General features: G+C 35.0%; 5 protein-coding genes and 1 pseudogene across 5 annotated transcripts; 2 read left to right on the top strand and 4 right to left on the bottom strand.

Moving 5' to 3' along the window:
- Positions 1-164: 164 nt before the first annotated feature.
- LOC133697548 (uncharacterized) lies at positions 165-2,949 on the bottom strand. Its single transcript, XM_062120178.1, has 5 exons — positions 2,798-2,949; positions 2,268-2,403; positions 1,556-1,751; positions 1,342-1,361; positions 165-558 (listed from the first exon to the last, which is right to left on the bottom strand). The coding sequence occupies exons 2-5, from the start codon at positions 2,372-2,374 to the stop codon at positions 528-530; spliced, it is 354 nt and encodes a 117-aa protein (XP_061976162.1). The 5' UTR covers positions 2,375-2,403; positions 2,798-2,949; the 3' UTR covers positions 165-527.
- A 109-nt stretch (positions 2,950-3,058) lies between these two features.
- On the top strand, positions 3,059-5,920 carry LOC133697547 (pentatricopeptide repeat-containing protein At3g48810). Its single transcript, XM_062120177.1, has one exon. It carries the CDS (start codon positions 3,206-3,208, stop codon positions 5,192-5,194), a length of 1,989 nt encoding a protein of 662 aa, XP_061976161.1. The 5' UTR covers positions 3,059-3,205; the 3' UTR covers positions 5,195-5,920.
- A 236-nt stretch (positions 5,921-6,156) lies between these two features.
- On the bottom strand, positions 6,157-8,585 carry LOC133696657 (ferritin-like catalase Nec2; annotated as a pseudogene).
- Positions 8,586-9,954: 1,369 nt separating this feature from the next.
- On the bottom strand, positions 9,955-15,634 carry LOC133697233 (uncharacterized). Its single transcript, XM_062119674.1, has 10 exons — positions 15,380-15,634; positions 13,709-14,615; positions 13,240-13,369; positions 12,696-13,147; positions 12,309-12,389; positions 12,112-12,210; positions 11,385-11,543; positions 11,147-11,233; positions 10,935-11,006; positions 9,955-10,418 (listed from the first exon to the last, which is right to left on the bottom strand). The coding sequence occupies exons 2-10, from the start codon at positions 14,504-14,506 to the stop codon at positions 10,101-10,103; spliced, it is 2,196 nt and encodes a 731-aa protein (XP_061975658.1). The 5' UTR covers positions 14,507-14,615; positions 15,380-15,634; the 3' UTR covers positions 9,955-10,100.
- Positions 15,635-18,894: 3,260 nt separating this feature from the next.
- On the bottom strand, positions 18,895-20,566 carry LOC133695954 (F-box protein At5g49610). Its single transcript, XM_062117939.1, has one exon. The coding sequence runs from the start codon at positions 20,148-20,150 to the stop codon at positions 19,071-19,073; it is 1,080 nt and encodes a 359-aa protein (XP_061973923.1). The 5' UTR covers positions 20,151-20,566; the 3' UTR covers positions 18,895-19,070.
- Positions 20,567-23,557: 2,991 nt separating this feature from the next.
- On the top strand, positions 23,558-24,362 carry LOC133695719 (uncharacterized). The gene has a single exon (XM_062117649.1). The coding sequence runs from the start codon at positions 23,774-23,776 to the stop codon at positions 24,320-24,322; it is 549 nt and encodes a 182-aa protein (XP_061973633.1). The 5' UTR covers positions 23,558-23,773; the 3' UTR covers positions 24,323-24,362.
- The last annotated feature ends 1,168 nt before the right edge of the window (positions 24,363-25,530 follow it).

Here is a 25,530-nt window from a genome sequence, read left to right as displayed (position 1 = left end):
GTTCACAGATGGATCCCATAAGACTAAAGTCTACCTTGATCTGAGGACACCAAGTGCCCGTTTGAATCACCAGCCTTCGGCTTTTTTTAAGCTTCCATGGCTTTTCATTTAAAAACAGAATTTCAAAGTGTTTGGTAATACTTAAAAGCTAATATCATAGCCACTTCCACAAATGACTTTATAGTTATTTTCAACGCTACAATTTGTAGAATTTGAACTACAATAAAAAGCCATTTCCCATCCAGAAAAACTAACGAACAATTCTCAACGAACTTTCTCAGCAGCGATAAAGCAGCTGTTATACAAAATTGAATGAGCAAAGGTTTCCCTAGTATGGTCTAAACTAAGGGTTTCTTGAACCAAAACACAATAGAAACAAAGAAAACTCTTAACAAATAATCCTTGCAAGTGTTTGTTATGGAGACAACGCATCACAGCCATTCTCGAAAGGTGTTGTAAATTAGAGTTGCAAGCAGCAGCAATGGAGCTTCCTTTCCATTCAAGACAGCAGCTACCTTGTCTCCTCATCAGAATATATGCACAATGTCATAAGCAAATCTATTTATGTCAAAGAATGCATCATAATAGAGAGTAGATAAAGCAAATCTATTTATATACGATTCTTTGAAGCCAGATGCTTTCCAGTATCAGTGCCTAGAAGCATCCAAGTTCTGCCACTGAAATCAACACACAGAAGTAGAATTTGACCAGCTTTTTAATAAAAAAGAAAGAAAAAAACAAATGCTCAAAGTCGCATGGAAAATGCAGGACGCTTTAACAGGCTTAAATCATAACCACAGGCAACCTACAAAGGGTTCAGAGCCCATTTAACACCCTAAGCACCAACTACACAACACTTTAACTTGTTATGCACTGTTCATGCTATAAAATTTGTGCATGAGTTTTCAATGGAGCTTTAAATCATAAAGTACAAAAATGAAATTAAATTAATAAAATTGTTTAATATTAAAATCTTAAGTTTTATTAGCTAATTTAGCTACTAAAGGTTTTGTAATAAGTTCATGTCTTCAAGTTATTATAATTCAAAGAGCACAAGTTTATTACCAGAACAATATGACCGTCCAAACACTTTAAATATGCTTTGTTTTTCACCATAGCCCAACAATTAAAAATGACACAGCATCACATCACAAAACAACAACGCAAAACAGGTCCTTAATCAATTAGTCCAGGGAAATGCAAGGCCCCTGATAATGCTTATGTTGAGGAAAATCATGTAATCCTTGATCAAATATAAAATGACTAACACAATTGATTATTGCAATTATAGTTTTTAAAGTATGTGAGCTCTGAAATATCTTAATTAATGCCAAAGGATACGTCCAGAACAGCACGAACGACTGCATAAAACATAAAAACACTGTCAGTCTACCACTCATCTCATATATGAATGAGGGTAAACAAAGAGAAGCAGAATAATTTTACTTCTCAAAGTGTACAGAAAAGGAACGCTATGAAAGAGTGGAATCTTGCATACAGAGAAATCAGAAAGGACAAGAAAGAATATGTATCGATAAATATCAGAGAAACATACCATAAGCCCACCCAAAAAGCCATCAAGTAAAACCCTGTTCCAGGAGTCAAAGTATGTATGAATGGAAAACTTTGCCTTAGCTATGAGTGCAACTGAAGTGATTGTCATCATAAGAAAATAAAAGACAAATCCAGTCAAGCCAGTGAGTCCCAAGATTCCAGCAATTACTCCACCAATGATAGACAGAAATGTTCGGCTGCATGGAAAAAAATAAAGCTCAGGTGCTGTTATAAACACACAATAGACCCCAAACTACAGTTTATACCTTGTACCAAAATTGCATACTGCTCAATAATTCTTCACATAAAGGTTTCAACTTTCAACTACTAAATCTTACCCGGGTGTTTGGAAACCAAATAACAAGTTCAACCTTGCCCATATCAATTCTGAAATACATTCTCTGTCATATATTGTTATGCCATTATGTCCTGTACTCGGTGAATTTCATAACATTAAGCATTTTTCTTTAGGAAATCAAGTCATCAACCCAACCATCTACTTAGTTCTTTCGAATTAGAACATGCTGGTTTTGCTATAAGTCACACACAATCCATCAACTGAAAATCACACAGCCAAAATTCCTACGAATAATTACAAACCTAACTTGAGTTAAAACTTTCAGAGGCACTAACATTCGCATATTCAAACACAAAGCTTTAGCATAAAATTCACTATAATGGCTCCATGACTCTTTTAGGTTAATGAAACAAACCTGTAATATATAACTTTCATGTTACTTTGCAAATTTTCAGCTCTGAATGTTTGCAAATCATTCATGGCATCACTTGATTTCTTCTCAGACTCATTATGTCCAGCCATCGCTTCTACCTTTAGATAATCTGATAAATCTACAAACAGAAGAGTAACCCAAAAGAGAGGAACTTAGCATGAGTTTTGTATTAAAATTAATTACACATTCTCAACTCTTCATCAACAAAGAAAAGGGTCCTTAACTAATCAAGAGATCCTTCCGAGTTTAATTTTAAAAAAAACAAAATTTGGAGATAACAAAGAAAAATAAAAACGAACTGGGTTGCCTATAAAACCAAAGTAACAACATTAAAATTTGTTAGAAATCGAAACCGAAGAATTCGCTGACAAATTTAAATCTAAGCAAGCATAAATAAAGAGTTTATCATAATCGACAGATCTGTGAATTTAAAATCTATCTAAAACAAAATTCAAATCATGAGAAGAGGGCGAGAGGGACGGGGTGAGAGACAGAGAAAAGAGAATTCGAACCTTTCTATGCACTGTTACTTCAGTAAACTTTCTTCTTGTCTTCGATCTGTTGTTTCATTAAATTCTACAAAGCCCAGTTTATATCACTTTGTTAATATTCAATCTCGTCCTTCGAATCGTCTATACTTTCAAATATTTCCCAATACTAATAAGGTTTAACTTCCAGTCCCTTTTTAATTTTTTGGTTACTCTAAACGACACCGCTTTAACAACAGGAAGAATCACATAAACAGCAAATGCTCCTCGCTTGCTCCTTCGGCTCAAAGTCTGAACAATCCACCCTTGTCGCATTGAGGTATGCTTTTTTCCTCCAAATATTCAATGGGTTTTTAAGCTTTTATTGTTTTGAATCAATAATCTGTCCTTTCTTCTTGATTTGTTAACTTCCTTCTGAGTTAAGTTTCTACTATGTATTTGAAAGAAGGATGTTCTTTATTGTTAAAAAAGCAAAAACCCTTAGTCCCTTTTGTACTAAACACAATAAACCCACTTCAAAATGAACAAAAAGATCAAAACCTTCTCAAAGAATCTGATGTTTTAAACAAGTTAAAGAACGAACCCAATATTCTATTAGCTTTACATTTCTTCAAGTCAATAGCCAATTCAAATTCCTTCAAACACACCCCATTAACATACACAACCATGATCAAAAGACTTGGTTACGAGCGCGATATAGATGGTATTCAATACCTTTTGCAGCTAATGAAGTTAGAGGGAATTAGTTGTAATGAAGATTTGTTTGTTATTGTCATTAATGCGTATCGTCGAGCTGGGTTAGCTGAACAAGCGCTGAAAACTTTTTATAGGATTGGTGAATTTGGTTGCAAACCCAGTGTGAAGATTTATAATCATGTTTTAGATGCGTTGCTTAGTGAAAATAAGTTTCAAATGATTAATGGGATATATAATAATATGAAGAGAGATGGGATTGAACTGAATGTTTATACTTATAATATGCTTTTGAAGGCATTGTGTAAGAATAATAGGGTGGATGCAGCCAGGAAATTACTTGTAGAAATGTCGTATAAAGGGTGTATTCCTGATGCGGTTAGCTATACGACTGTGGTATCTTCTATGTGTAGGCTTGGTAAAGTGGAGGAGGCTAGGGAGCTATCGATGAGGATTAAATCATTTGTGCCTGTTTATAATGCTTTGATTAATGGGTTTTGTAGAGAACATAAGATGGAAGAGGTGTTTGAGTTATTTAATGAAATGGCTGTTGAGGGAACTGATCCTGACGTCATTACTTACTCTACGGTTATTAATACACTTTCAGAGACGGGGAATGTTGAAATGGCTCTTGCTGTTCTGGCAAAGATGTTTTTGAGAGGTTGTAGTCCTAATGTTCACACTTTTACTTCCTTGATGAAAGGATATTTCATGGGGGGGAGATTGTGTGAAGCACTGGATTTATGGAATCGAATGATCCAAGAAGGATCAGAACCCAACACCGTTGCATATAACACTCTGATACATGGTCTCTGCAGCTATGGAAAAATGGTAGAAGCTGTATCTGTTTCTCAAAAAATGGAGAGAAACGGGGTCTTCCCAAATGAGACCACATATAGTACTCTCATTGATGGCTTTGCAAAAGCTGGTGACTTGGTTGGTGCATCTGAGATATGGAACAAGATGATAACTAATGGTTGCCTTCCTAATGTTGTGGTGTATACTTGTATGGTGGATGTGCTCTGCAGGAATTCTATGTTCAACCACGCTCATCATCTTATAGAGAATATGGCGAATGGAAATTGTCCCCCAAATACAATTACATTCAATACTTTTATCAAAGGTTTATGTTGCAGTGGAAAAACAGAGTGGGCAATGAAAGTGCTCAATCAAATGCGTCAATATGGGTGTGCACCTAATGTAACAACATATAACGAAGTTTTGGATGGTCTTTTCAATGCAAAAAGAACAAGAGAAGCTCTTCAGATAGTTGGAGAGATAGAAGAAATGGAGATCAAGTCAAATTTAGTGACTTACAATACCATTTTGTCTGGATTTTGTCATGCTGGAATGTTTAAGGATGCCTTGCAGATTGCTGGGAAACTGCTTGTGGGGGGTACCAAGCCTGATTCCATCACATATAACACAGTAATTTATGCATACTGTAAGCAAGGCGAGGTAAAGACTGCCATCCAGCTTGTAGATAGATTAAGTAACAAGGGAGAAGGGTATCCAGATGTATTTACATACACTAGTCTTTTGTGGGGGGTCTGTAATTGGATTGGGGTAGATGAAGCCGTCGTCCATCTTGATAAGATGATAAATGAAGGCATATGCCCCAATCGTGCCACATGGAATGCTTTAGTCCGTGGCTTGTTCAGCAAACTGGGTCATTTGGGACCGATTCACATTGTGGATAATATTCTGGCTAATGGGAAAGTTACATGATGATGATGCTGATAAATTTTGTGAATTCCTAGGTGATATATGTGGTATGAGTACAACAAGCTGAACAAGAGAATGTAAGATGCTGGGCTCAGACACCCATGGCCGTGGCAGAGCATCTGAGCACTTGCTTGTCCTTCAACCTTGTGGTTGAAGTAACTTAACTGGGATACTCCTAAATTAACGTAGAGGATGGGCATTTCCATGAAATCTGGGCTTGTATCTTGCATTGTATATTACTTGAATTTAGTAGCAACTGTTGGTCAACCTTTAGCACTCACACTTTTGGAGAAGGCAAAAAGGACATCTGCTTGCTTTTTTCTGTCATCAGGTACTTGTCAAATAACCCATCAAGAACTCTTTGGTACTTGTTCTGCAATAGCATGGTTACTAACCTGACGCTTGCTACAATATGTTACAACACCACCTAAGAAATCATTTATGCCAAAGCAGACATCAAACTTTAGTCCACACCACATTGTGGATGCGGTGGCAGCATCAAGGCCAATAATTGAGGGCTGCTGGTATAATAGAACTTGAGATCTCTTGCATGCTGGTTAGTAGAGAGGATTTCTGAATTGATTAGTTGATCATTATGGAACCATATCTTTGAACTAATAGGTCATTGCCAATAATTTTGTTTAGTGTTTTGCACTCTGTATCTGATCACTTTCAGGAATTGTTCATTAGGTGGTGAAGAAATTGACAACATTATCATAATTGCTCATACATCTTCTTTTTGTTCCTGAAGAGGCCATAATGTTGTTTGTTTTTGCACAAAACAGAAATGGATTCGTTTCATCCTTTCCTTTTTATTCCTTTCATGTTTTTAAATATTTTATTGTGGTATTGCAAAGACACCCACATACACAGAAAGGAAATCAAAAATACAAAAATATTTTCAATTAAAGTTAATTTTATTATGGTGATAACAAGAAATTGAAAGTTGGACATTGAAGTAGAGCTGAAAATACAAAATTACTCGCTATTATTTCTGCTAGCAAGATTTAGCAATGTTGTAGATGGGATTTAGCAATTCGACCATCAGCTCCCTTTGGGTAGAAGCCTCCTATAATACTTTCATTACGACAACAATACACAACTCTCAGTATCTCCTCAGGTGTCCTTGTATATTCCACTGAGTACTCATCTCCAGCAGGAACATTGCCTCCAATTTGATCCTCTGCACCCAACTTTTTCGGAACTACAAGGTATTCATCTTTTATACCTTCATGCCCATGCTTGTTCCTTGGATCTGAAATGCGATTTGTGAACTCTGACACAGCTATCCCGTATGGGTGCAACCTGGTCAAGGCATACTCGTATAACCGTCTCGGATGACTGCTTCTTGGCCAGACTCCACAGCCAAAAGGCCTGCAACAAGCTGAACACACACAAACATGTACGCTTCAACAATTACGGACCAAAAAAAATATTATGGAATGTTTGAGAGAGTGAATCTGTTATGGACCTGGGGCAATATCATTAACTTCTAGGAAGCTGCAACCTGGAGTTTTGGGTTTGCTCCAACATATCCCGTCAGTTCAACATAAGGGATGACATTGGATGCGATGAAAGTTGGAGACAATGGTCTCCCAAAAGCGGCATCCACGGTTTTTTCAAATGATTTTGTGCTCAAATCCAGCAATGGCCTTGGAAATCCACTGGGTTACGAAATCAAAGAAAACAAAAGAAACAAGTGAGGTTCACTATAATCAACTCTACAGACAATAATTTATAAAAAAATTCATTATTAAATAAAAAAATTAAATAAAAAAATGGCCATTAAAAAAGTTATTGGCTTATTATAAAATAATGTAGGCGCATAGGCCTAAAACAGGCCCACATGTCTATGTCTAGGCCTTTAGTTTTTTTTCACCCCTCTTTTAAAAAAAAATTGTGTCAACTGTCAACCAAGTGAGTCCGAAACAAGTCGATATAAAATATTTAGAAAAATATATTAATCTGCTTAAATTATTAATATAAAGAGTTTAATTGACACATGTCTTTTAAGGGTTGTTGGAAGTTGTGGTGCAGCCCATGTTTCGTTATTTTTTAAATTTTTTTTATTAAAATTAATATTTTTTATATATTTTTGGATCATTTTAATAAGTTAATATTAAAAATAATTTTAAAAAAGTAAAAAAATATTTTAATATATATATATATATATATAAAATTAAAATAATCTAAACACTAGTTGCATCAAGAATACACACACCTTTCTTGAGAACAAGTCCGTGAGATGTATCTTGTCATCTTCGTGGGTTATTCGATATTATTTTTTGGAAGTGCTGTGCAAATACTATGTATTATACGTATAGTTTTGACAACATTATCATGTGTAGAGCTAATTTTATTGATGTGGCAGCATCATGAAGTCCAGCTCAGCTGTTTCTGTAATTACTAGCAAGGCGTTAGGCAGCTGATTGCAGATGTGTACTTTCATTACCACAACCATGCACAACTCTCAGTATCTCCTCTGGTGTCCTTGCATATCCAAGAGAGAACTCATCTCCAGAAAGAACTTTGCCTCCAATTCTCCCCTCAGCACCCAACCTCTTAGGAACTACAAGGCCTTCATCTTTTATACCTGCCTCTCCTAGCTTGTTTCTTAGGACTTAAATGCGATTTGTGAACTCTGCTACCGTCATAGCATGCTCGAATAGCAAAGCTCGGATTACAGCATCTTGGCCACCCTTCACAGCTAAAAGACCAGCAACAAGCTGAATACACAAACACAGACTCTGACTTAAATTCTTAAGATTATAAGGCGGAAATGTATGGGATTAAAGTTTTGTGTTAGGGCATCATACCCTTTTGGAAGTATTAGCCTGGAGATTTGGATTTGCCCCAACATATCCTGCGAGTCCAACATAAGGAATGACATGGGATGCAATGAGATTATGAAGTGAAGGCCTAAGGGTCAAAGGGTGGAGACAATGCTCTCCCAAGAGCAGCATCCATGGTTAGTGCAAATGATTTTGGACTCAAGTCCAGCAATGGCCTTGGGAATCCCTGCAAAGCGTTCTTGATTGCTCTGTATCATTAGTATACAGTCATAATTTGGATCGACTACTAAACCAAAAGATGTGAAAAAATTAATATCAGACCTCAGGTGTCCCAATTCTTGCCATGCAAACTGAATGATGACATCTCTAGTAAACGGGTCAAGATTAGCCACCCTAGCACCTAAGGGTGGTGGTCCTCTCGTGCTTAAATTTGGAGCAAATTTGTCCAATCCTTGACCTAAAGATCCATACAGAAAGAACTCAGCCTCAAGGTACTCTAAATTTAAAGGAAATTCAAGAAGATCAGTGTCTGATTGCGGGACTGGAGAGTCTCTAGATTTCTCTGTAATGAGTGGAGAAGCTGGAACTAAAAGGAGGGTCATAGAAGCAAGAAGAATAGCTATGGTGGTAGAAGGAGATGGTGTTATGGTTCTTGTTCTGTTGAGTTCGATTTTCTTTGCTACCTGGTGACGATACTGATGGTCGTACTCTTTAGGCTCTGATTCTGAACAAGTGTATGATGCCAAAAGATTGAATTGACAGGTGGGTGGATTTGATGTCTACAGCAGTTTATTGCTAAATTTATTTATTGTTATGGAACCGTACGCTACTTCTAGTCACGAGTAACTTATTTTTCTTATCACAAAAATCAACTAGTAAATAGGTTTCCTTCGTGCGATTTAAGAAAACGATTAAGATATTGTTGGGAACGAGAATAAAATCATGTTTTTTTTAATATTTTATTTTCAATTAATTTTTTTAATTGATTGTGTTTTAAGCGGAAGAAAAATAAAATAAAAAAGATCCTGTGCATGATCAATGAATAAGATCAAGGGATTCATCCGGGAGAAGCAGTTCTACATAAACATAGTTTTAGCCTTTTCATACAGGGTTTCACTGGAACCCAAAATAAAAGAATAAGCTAGCTTCCCAGCTAAATTGAAAAGTGTTTTTATTTTTTAATCTTTTTTGATAAATGATTTGAAAAATATTGCAGGCAAATTATATCATTCTGCATTTACATTTATTATTACTTGAAAAGTTATGATTGAAATCGAGGCAATACTAAGTAAGGTTCCGTTTCGGGGTGTAATGTGCCGTGCTAATTTATGTTTTTAAAAAATTATTTTTTTATTTTATTAAAAGTTAATTTTTTTATATATTTTAAATTTTTTTTGATACATTGATTTTTAAAATAATTTTTTAAAAAATATTATTTTAATACATTAGTAAATACATCTCAATTTTGTATGGGCAAGAAAAAAAGTCAGTGTGTGTATTAACGTTAAGTACTTCAATCCGTCGCATTCTTACCAGAAAAGAAGAAAAAAATCAGAGATAATCGGCATAGATTAGCACGGAAGTACGAATCAACATAAACTTTTTTCAATTGTTAGTTAATAATTTTGATATGATTTGTTCTAATTTAAACCTTTTCTTTTTCTTTTTCCTTTTCCTTTATTTTGAAAATACATTTTCTTTATCTATCCCCTTAATTAACTCGCTAACAACGTCCGCTGGAGCCTGCCTGTTTACTCGAACAAAAACTTCAGCATATAGCTGAAGCCTTGTAAAGTGGTAGTAAAAGCTGTGTTGAGTGTCACTGCCATTCTTGCTGGCAATCTATTTGTTTGATGTGATCCTCATCTGATTTCCAACAGAGAGAAAACTCAAGGTAAACAAACATCGCCGCAATATACGAAATTTGATGCAGGCTTAAAACCATTTTTACTCATGCAGCATCCAACTCAATGGACTTGAAACCTTTTCCCCAGGCCTTCATTCAAATTAGTAAAGATCACAGACCTCTCTTGAAGATGAAGCCTATTAGCCCTCTTTATAGGGTCACAAAATGCTTACAAGACTTGAGGTATCATGGATGTAAGAATATCTAACTTTCACCACTGCTTCTTCCCTTTTTTCTTCCTTTTATTGCCACTACTACTGCCACCTCCACTGCTCTTACCATTTCCAGCCTTGGCTGATGGGCTCTCAGTAGAGGTACCAGCACTGTGGTTGTTGAACACGCCTGCTTGCACTGCATTCTGTAACCACTCAAAGAATTCTTCTTCTGTCATGGTTTCCTCCATATTGGGTGCCGGCATCCGACCACTTCTTTGTCCTGAACTTGGTCCTTTGCCGGTATTGTGTTTGGAGGTCACACTGGTGTTTACATGAAAACTTGGCTTGTGACTGTTGGCTGGGCATCTCATTCCCTGCACCAAATTCAACATCATGCACATTCAATCCCAGTCCCTAGGTGAGGATATACTAGCATTTTGCGTTAAAAGTAATGCCACTTGTATATTTTGCCATAAAATAACTTTAAATTGAATTCAAATAATCTCATGATCGTGGAAATGGCATTTGAAGAAACAATATCAAACAGTTTAACAAACACATCACTGCAAGTTGATAGCATAACTCAGTCACGCCACCAAGATATTAGTGAAGGGGGGCAAGCAGTTGCAAATGCCTGCTAAATTATTCTCTCCTATTCTACTATGCCATTCCAATTAACTTGATGTTACTTGCTCCATTGGATTCGTTGAATAGCATCTAAATAAAGTCAACAGACACCAGCAACCCTTCAGTCATCCCTGATCACTAATTTTTCCTAAATTGTTTTATATTTCCTTGTCAGATAACCTAGGAGTATGTTCAAGATATCAGGAGAAATTGTCTTCAAGATATGTTCAAAACTTTCAGATACCAATAGGAAATTGATTTACCTGACAAATATACCAGTCAGTGGCATCATATATCTTGCTATCTGCACAAACATATGCAGTGGGAACATCAACCTGTTGAAAATAATTTTATGTGAGAAAGCCAGATCATACTCCAATATACTGAACAAAATGATCATTTCTATATATATCACATACAAGAGAATTTTCTATTGTCCCTTTCCACAAACAAAATTCTGACCAATTGCACATACCTTCTGCAGTAATCCAAAAAGGAAGGGTTGTGAAGATTGCTCAACCCATCCATCTCCATCTTTTGCTTGATGAAAATCTTGGCAGTCCTTCAAAGTAAAACGCCCAAAATTTAAAAAAAAAACACCACCATCCCATTTGGAAGGAGCAAGTCTGGAACTATGGTAATCAGCAGAATACAAACTTTTGTAAACAAATGAGAATCAAGAAAAGAAATGTTTGGGGGGGAATATAAAAAACCTGGCACCATCTTGCTTGCAATTTTGATTTCTTGGTATGTATCCAAAGATGAAAGTTGCCACACCTTTTGCAAGCTATTCGCCTTGATTCTCCAAAAGGGTCATCACCATCAACCTCTGAACGTGCAAACCCAGAGGCAAAAAGACCATGCTCTCCATTCTGGTCAATCAATCACATTATCAGCCTAGGTTATTTGAACGGATTGGCATAATTCAGAGAAGGAAATTATTGCCCAAGACCAAGTGAAGGGCCGCATAGAGATTATCTAGATATTGCTTCCTTGCAATACATAGGACTGAGCATATGAGAATATAATGCTCTAAAACATTTCAGACAGTTTAATATGCTTATGGGAGCAAATAGGGAACAAGGAAATGCCAGATGAGTGACGGTTTCGCCAAAGGTGTCATATGTCACTCTTTTCAACATAGGTTTCACAATCAATGAGAACTCCAAAACCATGGACTAGATTTATTCCCTTCCAGTTACATTTGTGGAATGACCAATGGCTGAAAGTTACACAAGTCCAAATAAAAAAGATGTGATTTTTTATTTTTCAAACACACAGCAATGCTTTGAAGCAAAACAAGCTACAAAAAAAATGAAGTAGGCAGAGAAATAAACCACTGAGCCGGTACCAATACAAAGTGGATGCATAGGAGAATAATTCAAGGTCAGCTATCAAGAGTAGCACAAAACAAAAGGAACAGAAATTATGTATGCAAACCTTTTGTGAAGTGCTTTGGAAACTACGGAAATAGTTCAGCAAGTCTTCCCTTCTCAATTCATCATCATATGCTTTTCGCTTCAAGGAATCAAGTAACACCTAAAAAAGACATTATAAGAACAATATAGTCAGATTATGAATCCAATGCTAAGTGCTTTTATTTCATGCAATAAACCAGGCCAAGCAAACAAATTTACCTCATATGCATTTTGAAGTTTCTTAAAAGCTTCTGCAGCCTTCTCATTGCCCATGTTCTTGTCAGGATGTACCAGCATGGCCTGATAACCAATTCAAAAGGTCTGAAGTGATATATACAAGCAATTTTCAGTTTTCTCTTTTCATCTGATTACAAGAAGTTATCATGCATGTTTACAGGGTCTGTCTTTAAACTCCATAAAGGAAAATCTAATTTGGTGCTAATTAAAGGGTGACCAGCTGAAGAAACGTATCTATCCAGTCATTACAGAGTGACAAAACATGGATGTTTATTCACTGACTATACATATAGTTAAGGTTTTAAAACTTGCAACAGAATGGCATAATAGTTATTATGAAGTGTGTGAGCTGACAAATAATGGCATTACCTTCTTCCTATACTCTCTCTTCAAAACAGAAACATCCATGTTTTCGTATCGGGACAAACCCAATGCAGAGTAGTGATCGGTACAGTTCAATAACCGAACAACTTCCTCTTCGGAAGTCAACTCGGAATCAGCCCCACTGGTTGAAGGTACTCCCGGGCTACGATCTGCTGAAAAACCCGGGCCAGTCTCAAAGGATGAAGCATGAAAGGAGTCCTCGTTGAAGAAGCCTGGACGACCTTCCATTCCTGCAGAATGTTCAGAGGTTCTACCAGATCTTCTCTGTCGGTTGATGTTATTCTTTAGGATGTATATCAGAATATCACTTGAGATAAATGATAGATTCAAAGCCAAAAGTAAACCAAGCCATCCAGCATATGACCACACACAGTATGTGGAATATATAGTGATGATCAAAAGTGTAAGACGTTCCTGGCTGAACATGAATGCCAAGCCTGAATGATAATAGAAATAAAACTCAATATGCTTTGACAAATATATCCAGACAATGAGGTGCTAAATGTCAACAAAGGGAAAAAGGAATTACCACTGATGATAATAACAAATACTGTTGTCCAGAAGCTTCCATAAAACCACAGGAAAACCAGTCCAGAAATGGCAACTATCAAAAGTCCAAGGATGAGACCTATGAAAACCCCCACAAATGCAGCTATGGCCTGAGTAATTCAACATTTGAAACAGATCACAACCATGCATATAAATGACAGTTAAACTGAAAAAAATGACAATGGAAAACAGCTTGAGGAGGCAGCAGGGAAGTGCAACAATGCAACATTCAGCAACAAAGTGATGCAAAATTCCATACAATTACAACATTACAAAGAGAATATGACAATAGACTAAGAATTTAAGGTTTTTGAAAATATAACAGAAAGAAACTAACAACTTAACAAATTTAACAGAAATTGACTGGTTTGGTTTTAAAAGGAATAGGTATAAAGATGCACAGGAAGGATTCTAAAAAGTGTCTAGATGAAAGCATAAACCAAGCTTACCAGGATGATAAGAATTTTGGATATTCCAACCATTGCAATAACTGACAGAATACTACACCAAATGACTGAAAAAAAGGATGTTGTCCCCAGCCGTAAAAAGGAATCCATGCCTCTGAGAGTACAGTCCAGCCATACCATTGACAAAAGAAGCACAATGTTCCCAAATTGCAAGAGCCATTTTAAAACAACAGGATATGCTTTTGCAACCTTCATTTTAACATAATCACGAGAAGCATATATATTGGTTTTTAGAGAAACAAAAGGTTGCTCCTGCCTCTCCAGCCACTCACCTGCCACCTTCAACATGGACAAAGCTGATGCCCTCAATTTTCCAACCACCATATCCATATTTTCAATCATATTTTTCAGATGCAGACCATTCAACAAGCGACCCAGTCCACTTTTTGCATGCTCTGGGCCACTTTCACTGCCAGGTAATTTTCCATTGTCTTGTGTTACACCAGGAGTTTCCACCGAAGGACTGCCACAGTCCATTGAATTGGTCATAGAAGAGGCGGGCTCCTCAACATCCAGCACTTCATGTATCTCTTGATTCTCTTTTCTCTGAAAATCTCCAGAGTTTTTCATAAGATTGTCCTCACCCTCAGCATGAGCTGTTTTCCTCGCTCTCTCTGTAGGATTACTTGGCTGGTTGCCATTGGGGAGTTCCTCTCCAGGGTAAACCTTCATTTCACTTCCTTTTCCACGTCCATTATTATCTGAATCTGAAACATTTTTCTTGTGATTTGATGAATGGCGGTCCACCCCATTCCTATGCTGATTACCTTTCCGAGCCATGGTAGTTTATTTACGAAGCACTTGTTAGAGAGAAAGTTGGCTCAAAACATTTCTAGTTCTATCAAATACAGCACAAAGTTCAAGATTCCTCACACATGAAAACCATATCCTGTCACCAAGGAACATGAAAAGTTAAGTCTGCGAACTTTTTATGCATTGCTTAATACAAGAAAAGGCAACAAAAGCTTCTAGCAAATATCTCAACACCAAAAAATTAGATGATGCAAAATCCAAACAGCATCACAAAATATCTCAACACTTAAAAATATTTATACATCAATGAAAAGCACGTGCAAAAGAATCTTTTATCTTTGCAAGTCCAAATTTTCTACTTTCTAAAAGTTCTCCCCCAAACTACAATGGGAATTTTGCTCAAACAGGTGAATGTGGTTGTAGATTTGTGTTGCATGAAAGGAAACCCCAATCGACCTTAGAAACAGGGAAACAGGACCACAGCAAGCAACAAAAAACCCTTTGAGCTTAATAAGAAAACTAGCAATAACATTAACCTTGCACACAGGCTACTATCACCAACAAAATGAGATCTAATGACAGAAACGGTAACACGCCCCACATGTGGGAGATTGAAATCAAGCCAAAAAAAAACATTCCAAGAATTTCAGATGCAAACATCATCAAAAAACTCAAAGAAGAAAAAAAAAAAAAGAAACCTAGAATTCAAAGAATAAACAAATTTGGTGACTTCAACTGAAAATCAAGGGAAAAAAATGAGCAACCACTAGAGAGCCAAACCCACAAATTTAACAAAAGCAAGAAACCCAGTAGCCTACTATCCTCAACGATGTTAAGAAAAATGAGAACTTTAAGAATAGCACGACAAAAAGATGATCCGATCAGTAGTAAAGGGCGTACCTTTAGCAGCAAACCCTCAAGTCCACAGCTTACAAAGAGAAAAAAGTCGGACCCAGAAGACAAAATAGAGTTTGTTAGTGAGAAAAAAGCCCTAAAACTGAGAAGTATATGAGCATTTAATGAAAATAAAACTAAGAAAACCAGTTCGTTATTTATTTTCTTAGCTTGACTTCTTCTGATTGAAAAACAAATAGAGGAAATAAGGCTGTTTCTGTTTGTGTGTGCAGTAATGATATTGTTAGATTTTGTGAATGAAACATAACGGAGCTGTTTTTTCTCATAAGTATCGTCATCTTCATCCATTGATGGGGTCAATGGTGTTGTTTGGTCCCTATATTCCCATATTTTATTAATTTGATCCTTTATTTTTACAATCATCTCCTGCTTAAATGTCCAAAACCAAAATAGTTCAGTCTTTTATTTCTTAAATATCATCAACATACTTTATTAATTTTTTTACGCTAGTCAACGGAAATATTGAATTGGTAGTTTTAATTAAGGGATGAATTAGGAAAAAAAACTGGTACAAGGATCAAGTTAAAACACAATTGAAAATACACTGTTAACTCTCAAGATGTGATGTTTTCGGTTTGTACTAGGGCTAGCATGGGTTTGGTATTTTTATAGATAGTTTTTGTGGCTGTAGTTGAAAAGAGTAGGATTAATAGAAAATATTTTTAATTTTGATTTTTAAAAAGTATTTTTAAAAATATGTGTTTTATTAAATTTGTGTATATAAAATAAATAAAAAACAAGTTTTTATTAATAAAAATATATTATTTTAGTTTTTATAAAATCAATATTTAAAATACAATTATATATAAATTTGATGTAAAAAGTTACTTTTTTTTAATAATTGAATAAAAAACAAAAACTATCACGGGTTCTTACGAGGTTACCATACAATACAATACAGCAAACATTTAATCACACTTTGCATTAAGCTGGTCCAGTCCAAGGTTAGTGGGCATTAATTGGTGTCTGGACGTTGTCTCCTACCCAATCGAGGCAAAACCTTTCGTTTTGCTTTTAACGTGTGGAGTATAATGAGAGCCATCAGCCATGGATGCTGAAAAATCAGATTAAAAACCAGTACTTAGTATGATATGATTTGAGTATGGTATTTGATCTGATTTGGTTGTTTATTGTTATAATATGATGAAGTTCATGACATTAAATCTGAATTAAATATATACTTCAACATAATCGGAGTGCTGGGTATTTAAACCTGATGTTTTCAGCTTGATTATGGTCGTTATATGCGCACACCAAAATCCCAAATCGGTCAAAAATTTATTAAAAACAACAATACCTTTCTGGAGTTTTATGCTCTGTTCAATTAACAGTTGTGAGAAGCCGAAACAGTAACAAAGTAGATTAAACTCTTGTTAAATATTTTTTAAAAGAAAATCAGTGGTCAGTAGTTTTAAGATAGAAAAGGAGGAGGAGGAGGAGGAGGAGGAGGAGGAGGTCGTGAACCTGATTGGAGACTTCAAAACAGTTCTACTTCTGTTGACAAATATAGGAGGAGGAGATTTTAAGGAGCTCGAAGGCAGTGGATCTTTTGCGTGGCCCTGTTGCCAAGCACACATGGCGCGTGTGCATTTTAAACTAACGAGAGAAGGAAAAGACAAATATTGTAATGAGCAGCAGCAGCAGCATATCACAGGAATGCCATTTCATCCGCACTGTATTGGAATTGGAATTGGAATTGGATTTGTTTTTTAAAATGTTTTTATTTTTTTAATTTATTAAAATAATATATATTTTAATTTTTTTAAATTAATTTTTTATATTTGATTCAGAATTATATAAAAAAAAGTTTTTGAAAAAATTAAAAATTTTAAAAAATATTTTTTAAAATGGAAAACAAGTACACTTAATTTATTTGATTGATTGTGCTTTTTTTTAAAAAAAAAACCCACGTTGATTATATTGTTTAAGGACACAAGAGAAGGAGATGGCAGGGCTTTATTAAAACTTGTCGGCGTCGTGTTAGTAGATGTATTTTAAAGTATTTATTTCAAAAAAATAAATTAAAATAATATTTTTTTAATTTTTTAAAATTTATTTTTAATATTAAGAAATTAAAATGATATGAAAATATTTTTAAAAAATTAAAAAAATATTTTTAAAATATAAAAACAAACATCACAAAACATCACTGTATACGTAGACACTCTCGCGCTCTCTCTCTCTCTCTCATTTACCTTGCAACAAAAGGGCTCTTTCCACGAGCCTATCAGATATGTGTTAGTTTTATACAGGACCGACCACACGTGGGGTGTGCCAATCCACATGCCTTCACTCCTTTCCTTTTCCGTGTACAGGTCTGGAAATTAATTTCATTGAGATTTTTTTTTCACTCTTTATTTTTTACTCAGACTCAAAATAACAAGACGGAAACAAACCGGCTACCTTCTTGAAACCAACATCCTGAGAGCCACTACATTATTTTTTTATTTGATAATAAAAATATCTTTAAACTAGTTTACGTGTCAATAGAAAATATTTTTTTTTAATGTTTCGTATAATTTTACTTTTCTCCTTGAAGCTAGTTGATCAATTATGCCTCCCCACCTCATCGCAATGACCATAATAAAAATTGCCTCAGCGTTGATGATGGATCTCAACAAACTTTTCTTAAAAAAAAGGGAAAAGATTTCAACAAACGCTCTCCCAATTTGACAAAAGAGACCTTTCCAAACTCCATTTCGGCTTTCTACCAAGCCCGCCTATCCTCCAGTCACTGCCATGGATCCGTATAATGCATGCGCCAATGCAGAGAAGGTCCTAAGTCACCCTGCCTTCTCCTAGTGATAATTTTTATCAGTCTTCTGAAAATGGGAGATCAGCCTTCTGAAAATACGGAATGCCCACAGCTGAGATCTCCTAGGCATAAAATATTAAAATCTCCTCCAACTGAAACCATGCTTCCCTAGCAGAAAGGTGGAAAGGTAGCCAATAAAGCATCAATCAATCAGTGGTTAAAGATTCCAAGCCGAGGGTTCGGGATTTGCAGTGTCGAGATTGAAAATTCCCCGCCAAGAATATCGAGAAAAAAAAATTCACCAGAGGAGGCTGCTAGGAACACAAAGCCAAAGTGAAGTTAAATTTGCTCACTTACGATATGCATTCAGATTAGACTAAACCAAACGCATTCTGAATCGAATCTTTAGTTTGAGAAAGAAGAAGAAAGGAAAGATGCTGTGTAGAGAGTCAATGCTAAGCAGTTCAGGGTGGAGCGAGAAGCCATTTCCTATACTTCATATACATGCACAAAAGGCATTTCTCCTGCCACCCGCAGAGAGACAGTTCTAGAAGCAGGAATTCCCATGTCAGTCTAATCATAAACACACGCAGAAACAAAGGTTTTTTTTATAGCCATCCAATAACGGAACTGAAAGTTTAAATGATTGCCAACACGGGAAATAGAGCCCAAAAGAAGTATAATCAAGTGCAAAGCTGCAATCAATTGTCTCAGAAGAGCCACATCGCAGGTATCTCAGTTCATATAAACAAGTAGAAAATTTACCTTGCTAATTATTCATGATGAAGGAAAAGATCCAAGCCAAAGCGATAACACCATAACAAATCACATAGTTCATGAATATTTATCCTGATTATAATGTGGAAATACTGGAACCTATAAATTTCTGCGCATAAACTTGATCAAATACAGACCACATTTTTAATTACACAAGAAGATTGAGGTCCGGAAGGCATGTGCTGAGAACCACAATGGCAGTGGAGAACTGTTCTTCACAGAATACATCTCTTTCCACACTCTACTCTTCCGCTGATACACCAAAACCTGCTTATACGTTGCCAGGAAAACATATTCTCTCGTCTGGCTTATTGGGAAAATACCAGGTACCATTCCCCTAATACATCTCAAGCTCACCCTATCCTCCAAATGCCACTGTTCACTCTCATAGTCCTTCATCGCCCAAATTTTCATCCATGCTTCTGATATCTGAATCACAGACAAGCACCCATCCAACTCCAACAAATGCGCTCTATTCCCCGCCCTGTAAATCACCTCATCTGGCAACGAAATCTTCCTCCAAATATCACAATTCAAATCAAGTGAAAGTATATACGAACAACCACTAGTTAACCAATGAAGCGAACCATGGACAAAAACAACCTGGTTCCTATTCATGAGTGTAAAACGATCATCTTGAAAAGATACAAACTTCCTCCATTTATTTGTATCCGAATCAAATACCATGCATATAAATGTCCCATCTGGCCTGTGACCGAAAGACCGATGACAACCAGCCAACACAACACTAAACTTCTGCACTGATAAATTACAACCTAAACCAACGAGAGTAGCCTCACCATCAGGATAAAACCTCGTCACAGGCCTCTCCCTACTCCTGGGAAGCAACCTGAACTCTCTGGTCATCGGATTACAAACATAATAAACACCCTTATCAGGGATACTAGAGCAACACAACAAGCCATTACATGAGGCCCTGACTTTCACCCTATCTTTCAAGAAATCCAGTGAAAGTTCTGATACACCCCTTAAATTATCAGCACAAATTAAGCTAGATTTCAACTCTGGTGAATCTGAAACCTCTACCAATACCATTGAGTTCTTAGTTGCTACTTCATTGTATAGTTGAACAAAATACTTATCTGATGATAATTTGTACCAAAGTTTGCATACAGTTTTGGCTCTAAACAAAGACTTAACAGGCAATCTAGCGAGAACTTGAATAATAACTTCATCAGGTAAAAACCCATCTCTTGAATTCATAATGCAATTCCAAAAAGAAAAGAAAATCCCAGATACCCAGTTTAAAAAATAACAAAAGGATTAGCTTACCAGATTGAAAAGAAACCAACCTTCTCTAATCTGGGTTAATTGGGATTCCATTTTTGGTGTCAAAGATGCATTTGAGTGATAAAGAAAGGAATTCTACAGTCTCAAACATGAAGAAATGAGCAAAAAAATGGGATTTTTCTTTCTCTTTTTTAGTAACTAGAGAGTTTTGAGATCAGATTGAATAGGAGCTTGAAAGGAAGAGACTTGATCAAAGGGAAGGGAGAGAATCAGGGAATCATCAAATGCTTCATCTGTTATCTAACGGTTATGGTTTAGTTTGATAACAGATTTGATTTCTGGACCCTTGATCACTACTATAATAATTGGCCAAATAGACGTGATAAGCAGTTGCGTGCAAGATCAAGTGGTTTCAGGTTCCGGTTTTCACTCTTTATTACGTGTTTTTCAAGAATTTTAATTATTTTTATATGTTAATATTAAAAATATATTTTTAAATAAAAAAATATTTTAAAAAAATTTCTACTGCAATAACAAATACTATTAAAAAAAGTTTTAGTAAAGGAATTATTTCAAGTATTTTAACACACATGAGCGATTTGATATGTTTAAATTATTTTAATATATTTACAATAAAAATGTAAATAAATATTTTAAAAATATTAAATTAATTTTTTTTTTCAATCTAAACATACTACTTTAATAAAAATATCCACACCACGTTACTAGGCACTTTTATTTATTTACTTAAATATACATTTGTTCATTTACTTGTATAAAAACAGAACTCCTGTGACGATATCCATAGATCCTATTTTTATGTGCATATGGAGTAGCAATACACCGAAAGTATCTAGCTATTTATTTGTTTTTTTTTTTTTACCAAGAGACATATTCTTAAGTTAAAACGACAGAGTATTTCTCTATTAATTAAATTTATAAAAACGAATATATTTATTTATCATCAGAGTTAGATCTTGTAGATGTACATGGAGTTTTTGCACCTTACAAAGTGAATGGCTATTAAATACACTGAACGGCTTATCTATTTTTTCCAGGGGATGGAATCTTAGAAAAAAATATTCGAATATGAGCTCAGCATTTTGTCTTTTCATATGAAATGGGTCGGGATGAAATCTTCACACTTTTATGACACCATTTTTAGCAATAAAATAGAATATCATCATTCCTAATTATTAGATGATATTAAAGTTTAATTCATGCTCGAAAGCTTTTCAGAAAAGAAAAGAAAAGAAAAAAGTGTAGCATTTACGATCATGAAATACTCTTTTATGATGCAACTCCGGATCCATTGTATTGGCGCGTGAACTACAAGATTTATCAAGCATGCCTTCTGCAAAAGCTCATGAACATTATTTTAATATAAAATGAAATTACTCTTCTTTTAGTTCATCATGTTGGATAAATATTGTTTTTTAAAGTAATTTTTATTTATAAATATATTAAAATAATATTTTTTTATTTTTTAAAATTTATTTTTAATACAAACACCATTTAAAAACACAAAATAATAATAATAATTTAAAATTTTTAAAAATAAAAATATAGTTAAATTGCAATGCTTAACTCCACCTTGGTTAACCCGATGGCAGTGTTATTTATATAAGCACCGCAGGATGTAGAAAGCTAAAATGAAAGGGGCAAGTATAATTCCAGGAGAGTCCAAGATTTTGATGGTACGTGGGTTAAATCAAGATGGTTAAAAATGTTCTTTTTTTAATACAATATAAAATATATAATATAAACTTGAATCATAAAATTATAAAATCACAAGTAAAATATTTTAATTAATTATATATTAACAATTTCAATCAAGTAATACATAATAATATAACATAATTAAAATGAAAATGAAATAAATAATATAAATATTTAAATACCTTAAAATACATAATTTAAATAGTAGATTGATTAAAAATATTAAATTATTTTTAATAAGTATTTGAAGGGGCATTCATCATTTAAAACACAAATGAATGACGTGTTTGTGTTGCTAGATAAATGACGTGTTGTTTACTACAACAAATTCTAGTCATCTTTGACAGTTGAGAAATCAAGATTTAACTTATTTGAACACTAAAACCTAAACTTCAACATATGTTTGCTTAAAAACATCAAAGAATATCAAAGAATCTTCAGTAACCACATTTTTAATTTTAAAATCATCTCCTAGTGAATCTAAAATCTCAAAATCAAATCAAATCTAAACAAACTTTGCAAGTCTGAATTTATTGTTTTTGTCATGATCAAGGGCTCAAACCATTTACATTGAACTACCTTTTATTTCGAGAAACACATTAATACTAAAATTAATTTTTTTTTGTCATGATTAAAGACTCAAATCACTTTCGATATAAAAAACTTTTCCACACAAAACCAACCGCATCAAAAATAACCTTTATCGTGGCCGAAATGTAGCAAACAAAAATAATTTCTTTTTTATTTCCCTTTCCAACAACTTTCTCTCATATTTTAACACACAGGGACTGGAATGCAAGAAAAATAAAATTTAAGGTTAATTACTGAAAATAAAAGCCCAAAAGCATTGGAATTTTTCATCATTTTTTATGCCTGAAATGTGGCCAACCAAAATCTTTTTTTTTCCTCTCCCTTTCCATCACTTTCTTTCTTTTATCTCAATATTCAGGGATATAAAAGATGGAAAAACAAAGTTTAAAGACCAAGATTTCAAAACTAAAAATAACAAGGATGAAAGGTGTAAGAAACTCTAACAACATGCTTGAAACTTTCTAAATTGAATTCGATTACGAGGTTTTAATAAAATCTTATGTTTGGAACTCTTTTAAGTATTAAAAATTAGATTTCAAATAGAATTTAATCTCTAAAAATACTATAAAAGTAAATTAAAAGTTAACCTCTCCGACTCACGACTCCAAAGAGAAAAAATTAAATGTTAAAATTAACTTTCATAAAATATTTATTTACCCATTTTTTTAGAAACATTTAAAGAAATAAAATGAAGGTAATGGAGGTATTGTACAAAATAAAATGAATTGATTTTATCTCATCAAAATATATGAATTTAAGTTATTTATTAATTGAATTCAAATCAAATATTATAATTAAATTCGATTATAATAAAAAAATTAATTCCAAACAACTTATAAATTCATAACTAAACATTGCAAAGCATTGTGAAGCAATATAATAATCCACAATGCTCAGGTGAGCAGCGCTACAATAAAACATCTTGGCTTTTTAGTTTATTACTCTAATTTAAAATAATTAGTTTAATTTAATTAATAGTTTAATGTCCAGCAAATGCTTCACCTTATTCGTAATTATTGTAGTGCTATATATAAGCACCTGATTAGCTTGCACCGTTATGTGGCTGCACAAACGCCATACGCTAATCCTCATTCTTTTCTTTTTCTTCTTTCTTTCCTTTCTCCGAACCAATCAAATTTCTGAATTGCTTGAGAAACCAAAACAGCATATATTCACGCATTCGTTCTCCACCGTCCTTCAAGAAACAAATACCACATCACACCAATTCATTTTCCAACTTCCTCGAAAACCCCAGGTAGCATTACACACATCCCCTGGCTCCAGCCATGTCAGCGCCAGAGCCAACTGCAAACCTCTTGACATCAAGACATCGTAGGAGGAAAGGCATGTCTATGGTGACACAAGATATCAGGGCCAAGGCAGAGGTTTGTTATGGAGATGAAACATGCAGAGAGAAGATTGTTTCCTTGCTGACAGAAAAGGGCTTGCCAAGTGGTCTGATAACAGTATTAGAAGAGATAGAGGAATACCGCTACATTAAGGACACAGGGTTTGTTTCGCTCAAGCACAAGAGCAAGAGAAAAGATCACAAGTTCGACAAGGTAGCCGTATGCTATGACAATGAAGTCACGGCATATTTTGAGCCCAACAGGATCAGGAATTTGACTGGTGTTAAGGCCAAGGAGTTCTTGATTTGGATTACTTTGAGTGAAATTTATGTAAGCGGTGACATTCCAGCTGCGTTGATTACATTCAAGACTCCTGCAGGTTTCTCCAAATCTTTCCCATTATCATCGTTCACTTTTAAAGATGAGGAGGAGGCGAATGAAGTTCATGAAGCAAAAATTGGAAAAATAAAGGGGGTGAAACTGTAAATGAAAAGATTTATTATATTCAAAACCTAATTTATTGGTCTCTCTGATTCTCGTGCTTCATTTTCTGGAGTTTTCACTTTTATGATGGACATTTTTTTTTTAATACAGTAATAATTTTTTCTTGGGCCAATTGTTTAGGTTCAAAGAAAAAGGTTGTGTAGAAAAGATAATAATAATATACCTATACGTGTTTGTTGCCTAAGAATATGCTTGATTGATTCTGCTGCTGCTTCTTGCCTATTCCCTGCATTCACGTAACCAAAGGACAATTCTGGAAAATGACATTGCCATGTCAGGGGCCGAGGTGGTTGAGAAAACATTAAGCCTTTTGTTTTGCACATTGGAGCCCCGGGGGCTTGGGGGGCGGGCAAAGGCAGCAACATAGAAAGGGAAATGCTAAAGACAGCATTGCACTCTTCTCCTTCTATGTACGGACATCACGTGATTTGATCTAACGACTCGCGGACAGCTGAGGCTGGCAAATCCCAGCCGAGAGTACTGCTGTAGGCTACATAAACCGACAAACCCTAAACTTTGATCAGCTGAACTTAAATCTAAAATAAAAAGCCTGGAGCGATAAACACTTGGCTGCATTCCTTTCATTTGTCCTAAAACCTAGTTTTGGACTCTAATACAAGAAGATATTGCGAAGATGATTTGTTTTGCTCAGTAGCCAATTATATGATCGAAAATTAACCCACCAAATTTTTATTTTGTTTCTACCAGAATTACTCTCGCCTTCAAATAAAAGGATTATAAATAATATTGAAAACTTTTCTTGCTGGTTGCTGACACCAATTATTCAGAGAATTTAAATAACTTGGCAGAACTTAGCCACACATGTCAAATATAATGGCAGCCTAGAACTAAATAATAACATGTTCAAGCAGAGATACAGCTATCATTAGCATTTTACATAATCAATGTCAGTGCAGTCTCCTCAAGTATAAAACAGTTGGCACTTGGCATTGTTACCTGGCAACTGGGCTTTAAGGACAGTGACCAAAACATCCAAAGTGCATGACAGTTAACCTTATAATACATTAAAGCCCCAATCAAGATGGAAGCAGTGATTGCATAGAAGCTTAAAAGCATGTTCTGGCAGAAGACATTTCGATTTTGGACTGAATCCAGCCACAGAATCCAGGGATCAGAAGCACCAATTCTGCAACCAGAAGAGAAAAGGGAGGCATTTGACAAGTGCAGCA

Source organism: Populus nigra, chromosome 6, assembly GCF_951802175.1.
Source record: "Populus nigra chromosome 6, ddPopNigr1.1, whole genome shotgun sequence".
Lineage (NCBI taxonomy): Eukaryota > Viridiplantae > Streptophyta > Magnoliopsida > Malpighiales > Salicaceae > Populus > Populus nigra.
The sequence above is the reverse complement of the archived record's forward strand: the minus strand, read 5'-3'. Positions and strand labels throughout refer to the sequence as shown.

What these genes read in the sequence shown, in the direction of transcription:
- LOC133697548 (XM_062120178.1), bottom strand. Translation starts at nt 2,374, where the DNA reads ATGGCTGGACATAATGAGTCTGAGAAGAAATCAAGTGATGCCATGAAT. An exon ending in GCTTTTTGGGTGGGCTTATG is followed by an intron (nt 1,362 to 1,555) that starts GTATGTTTCTCT and finishes TGTTTTATGCAG; the next exon opens with TCGTTCGTGCTGTTCTGGAC. An exon ending in TCGTTCGTGCTGTTCTGGAC is followed by an intron (nt 559 to 1,341) that starts GTATCCTTTGGC and finishes TGACATAAATAG; the next exon opens with ATTTGCTTATGACATTGTGC.
- LOC133697547 (XM_062120177.1), top strand. Translation starts at nt 3,206, where the DNA reads ATGTATTTGAAAGAAGGATGTTCTTTATTGTTAAAAAAGCAAAAACCC.
- LOC133697233 (XM_062119674.1), bottom strand. Translation starts at nt 14,506, where the DNA reads ATGGCTCGGAAAGGTAATCAGCATAGGAATGGGGTGGACCGCCATTCA. An exon ending in ATTTGTTATTATCATCAGTG is followed by an intron (nt 13,148 to 13,239) that starts GTAATTCCTTTT and finishes ATTATCATTCAG; the next exon opens with GCTTGGCATTCATGTTCAGC. An exon ending in AGAGAGAGTATAGGAAGAAG is followed by an intron (nt 12,390 to 12,695) that starts GTAATGCCATTA and finishes ATTGGTTATCAG; the next exon opens with GCCATGCTGGTACATCCTGA.
- LOC133695954 (XM_062117939.1), bottom strand. Translation starts at nt 20,150, where the DNA reads ATGAATTCAAGAGATGGGTTTTTACCTGATGAAGTTATTATTCAAGTT.
- LOC133695719 (XM_062117649.1), top strand. Translation starts at nt 23,774, where the DNA reads ATGTCAGCGCCAGAGCCAACTGCAAACCTCTTGACATCAAGACATCGT.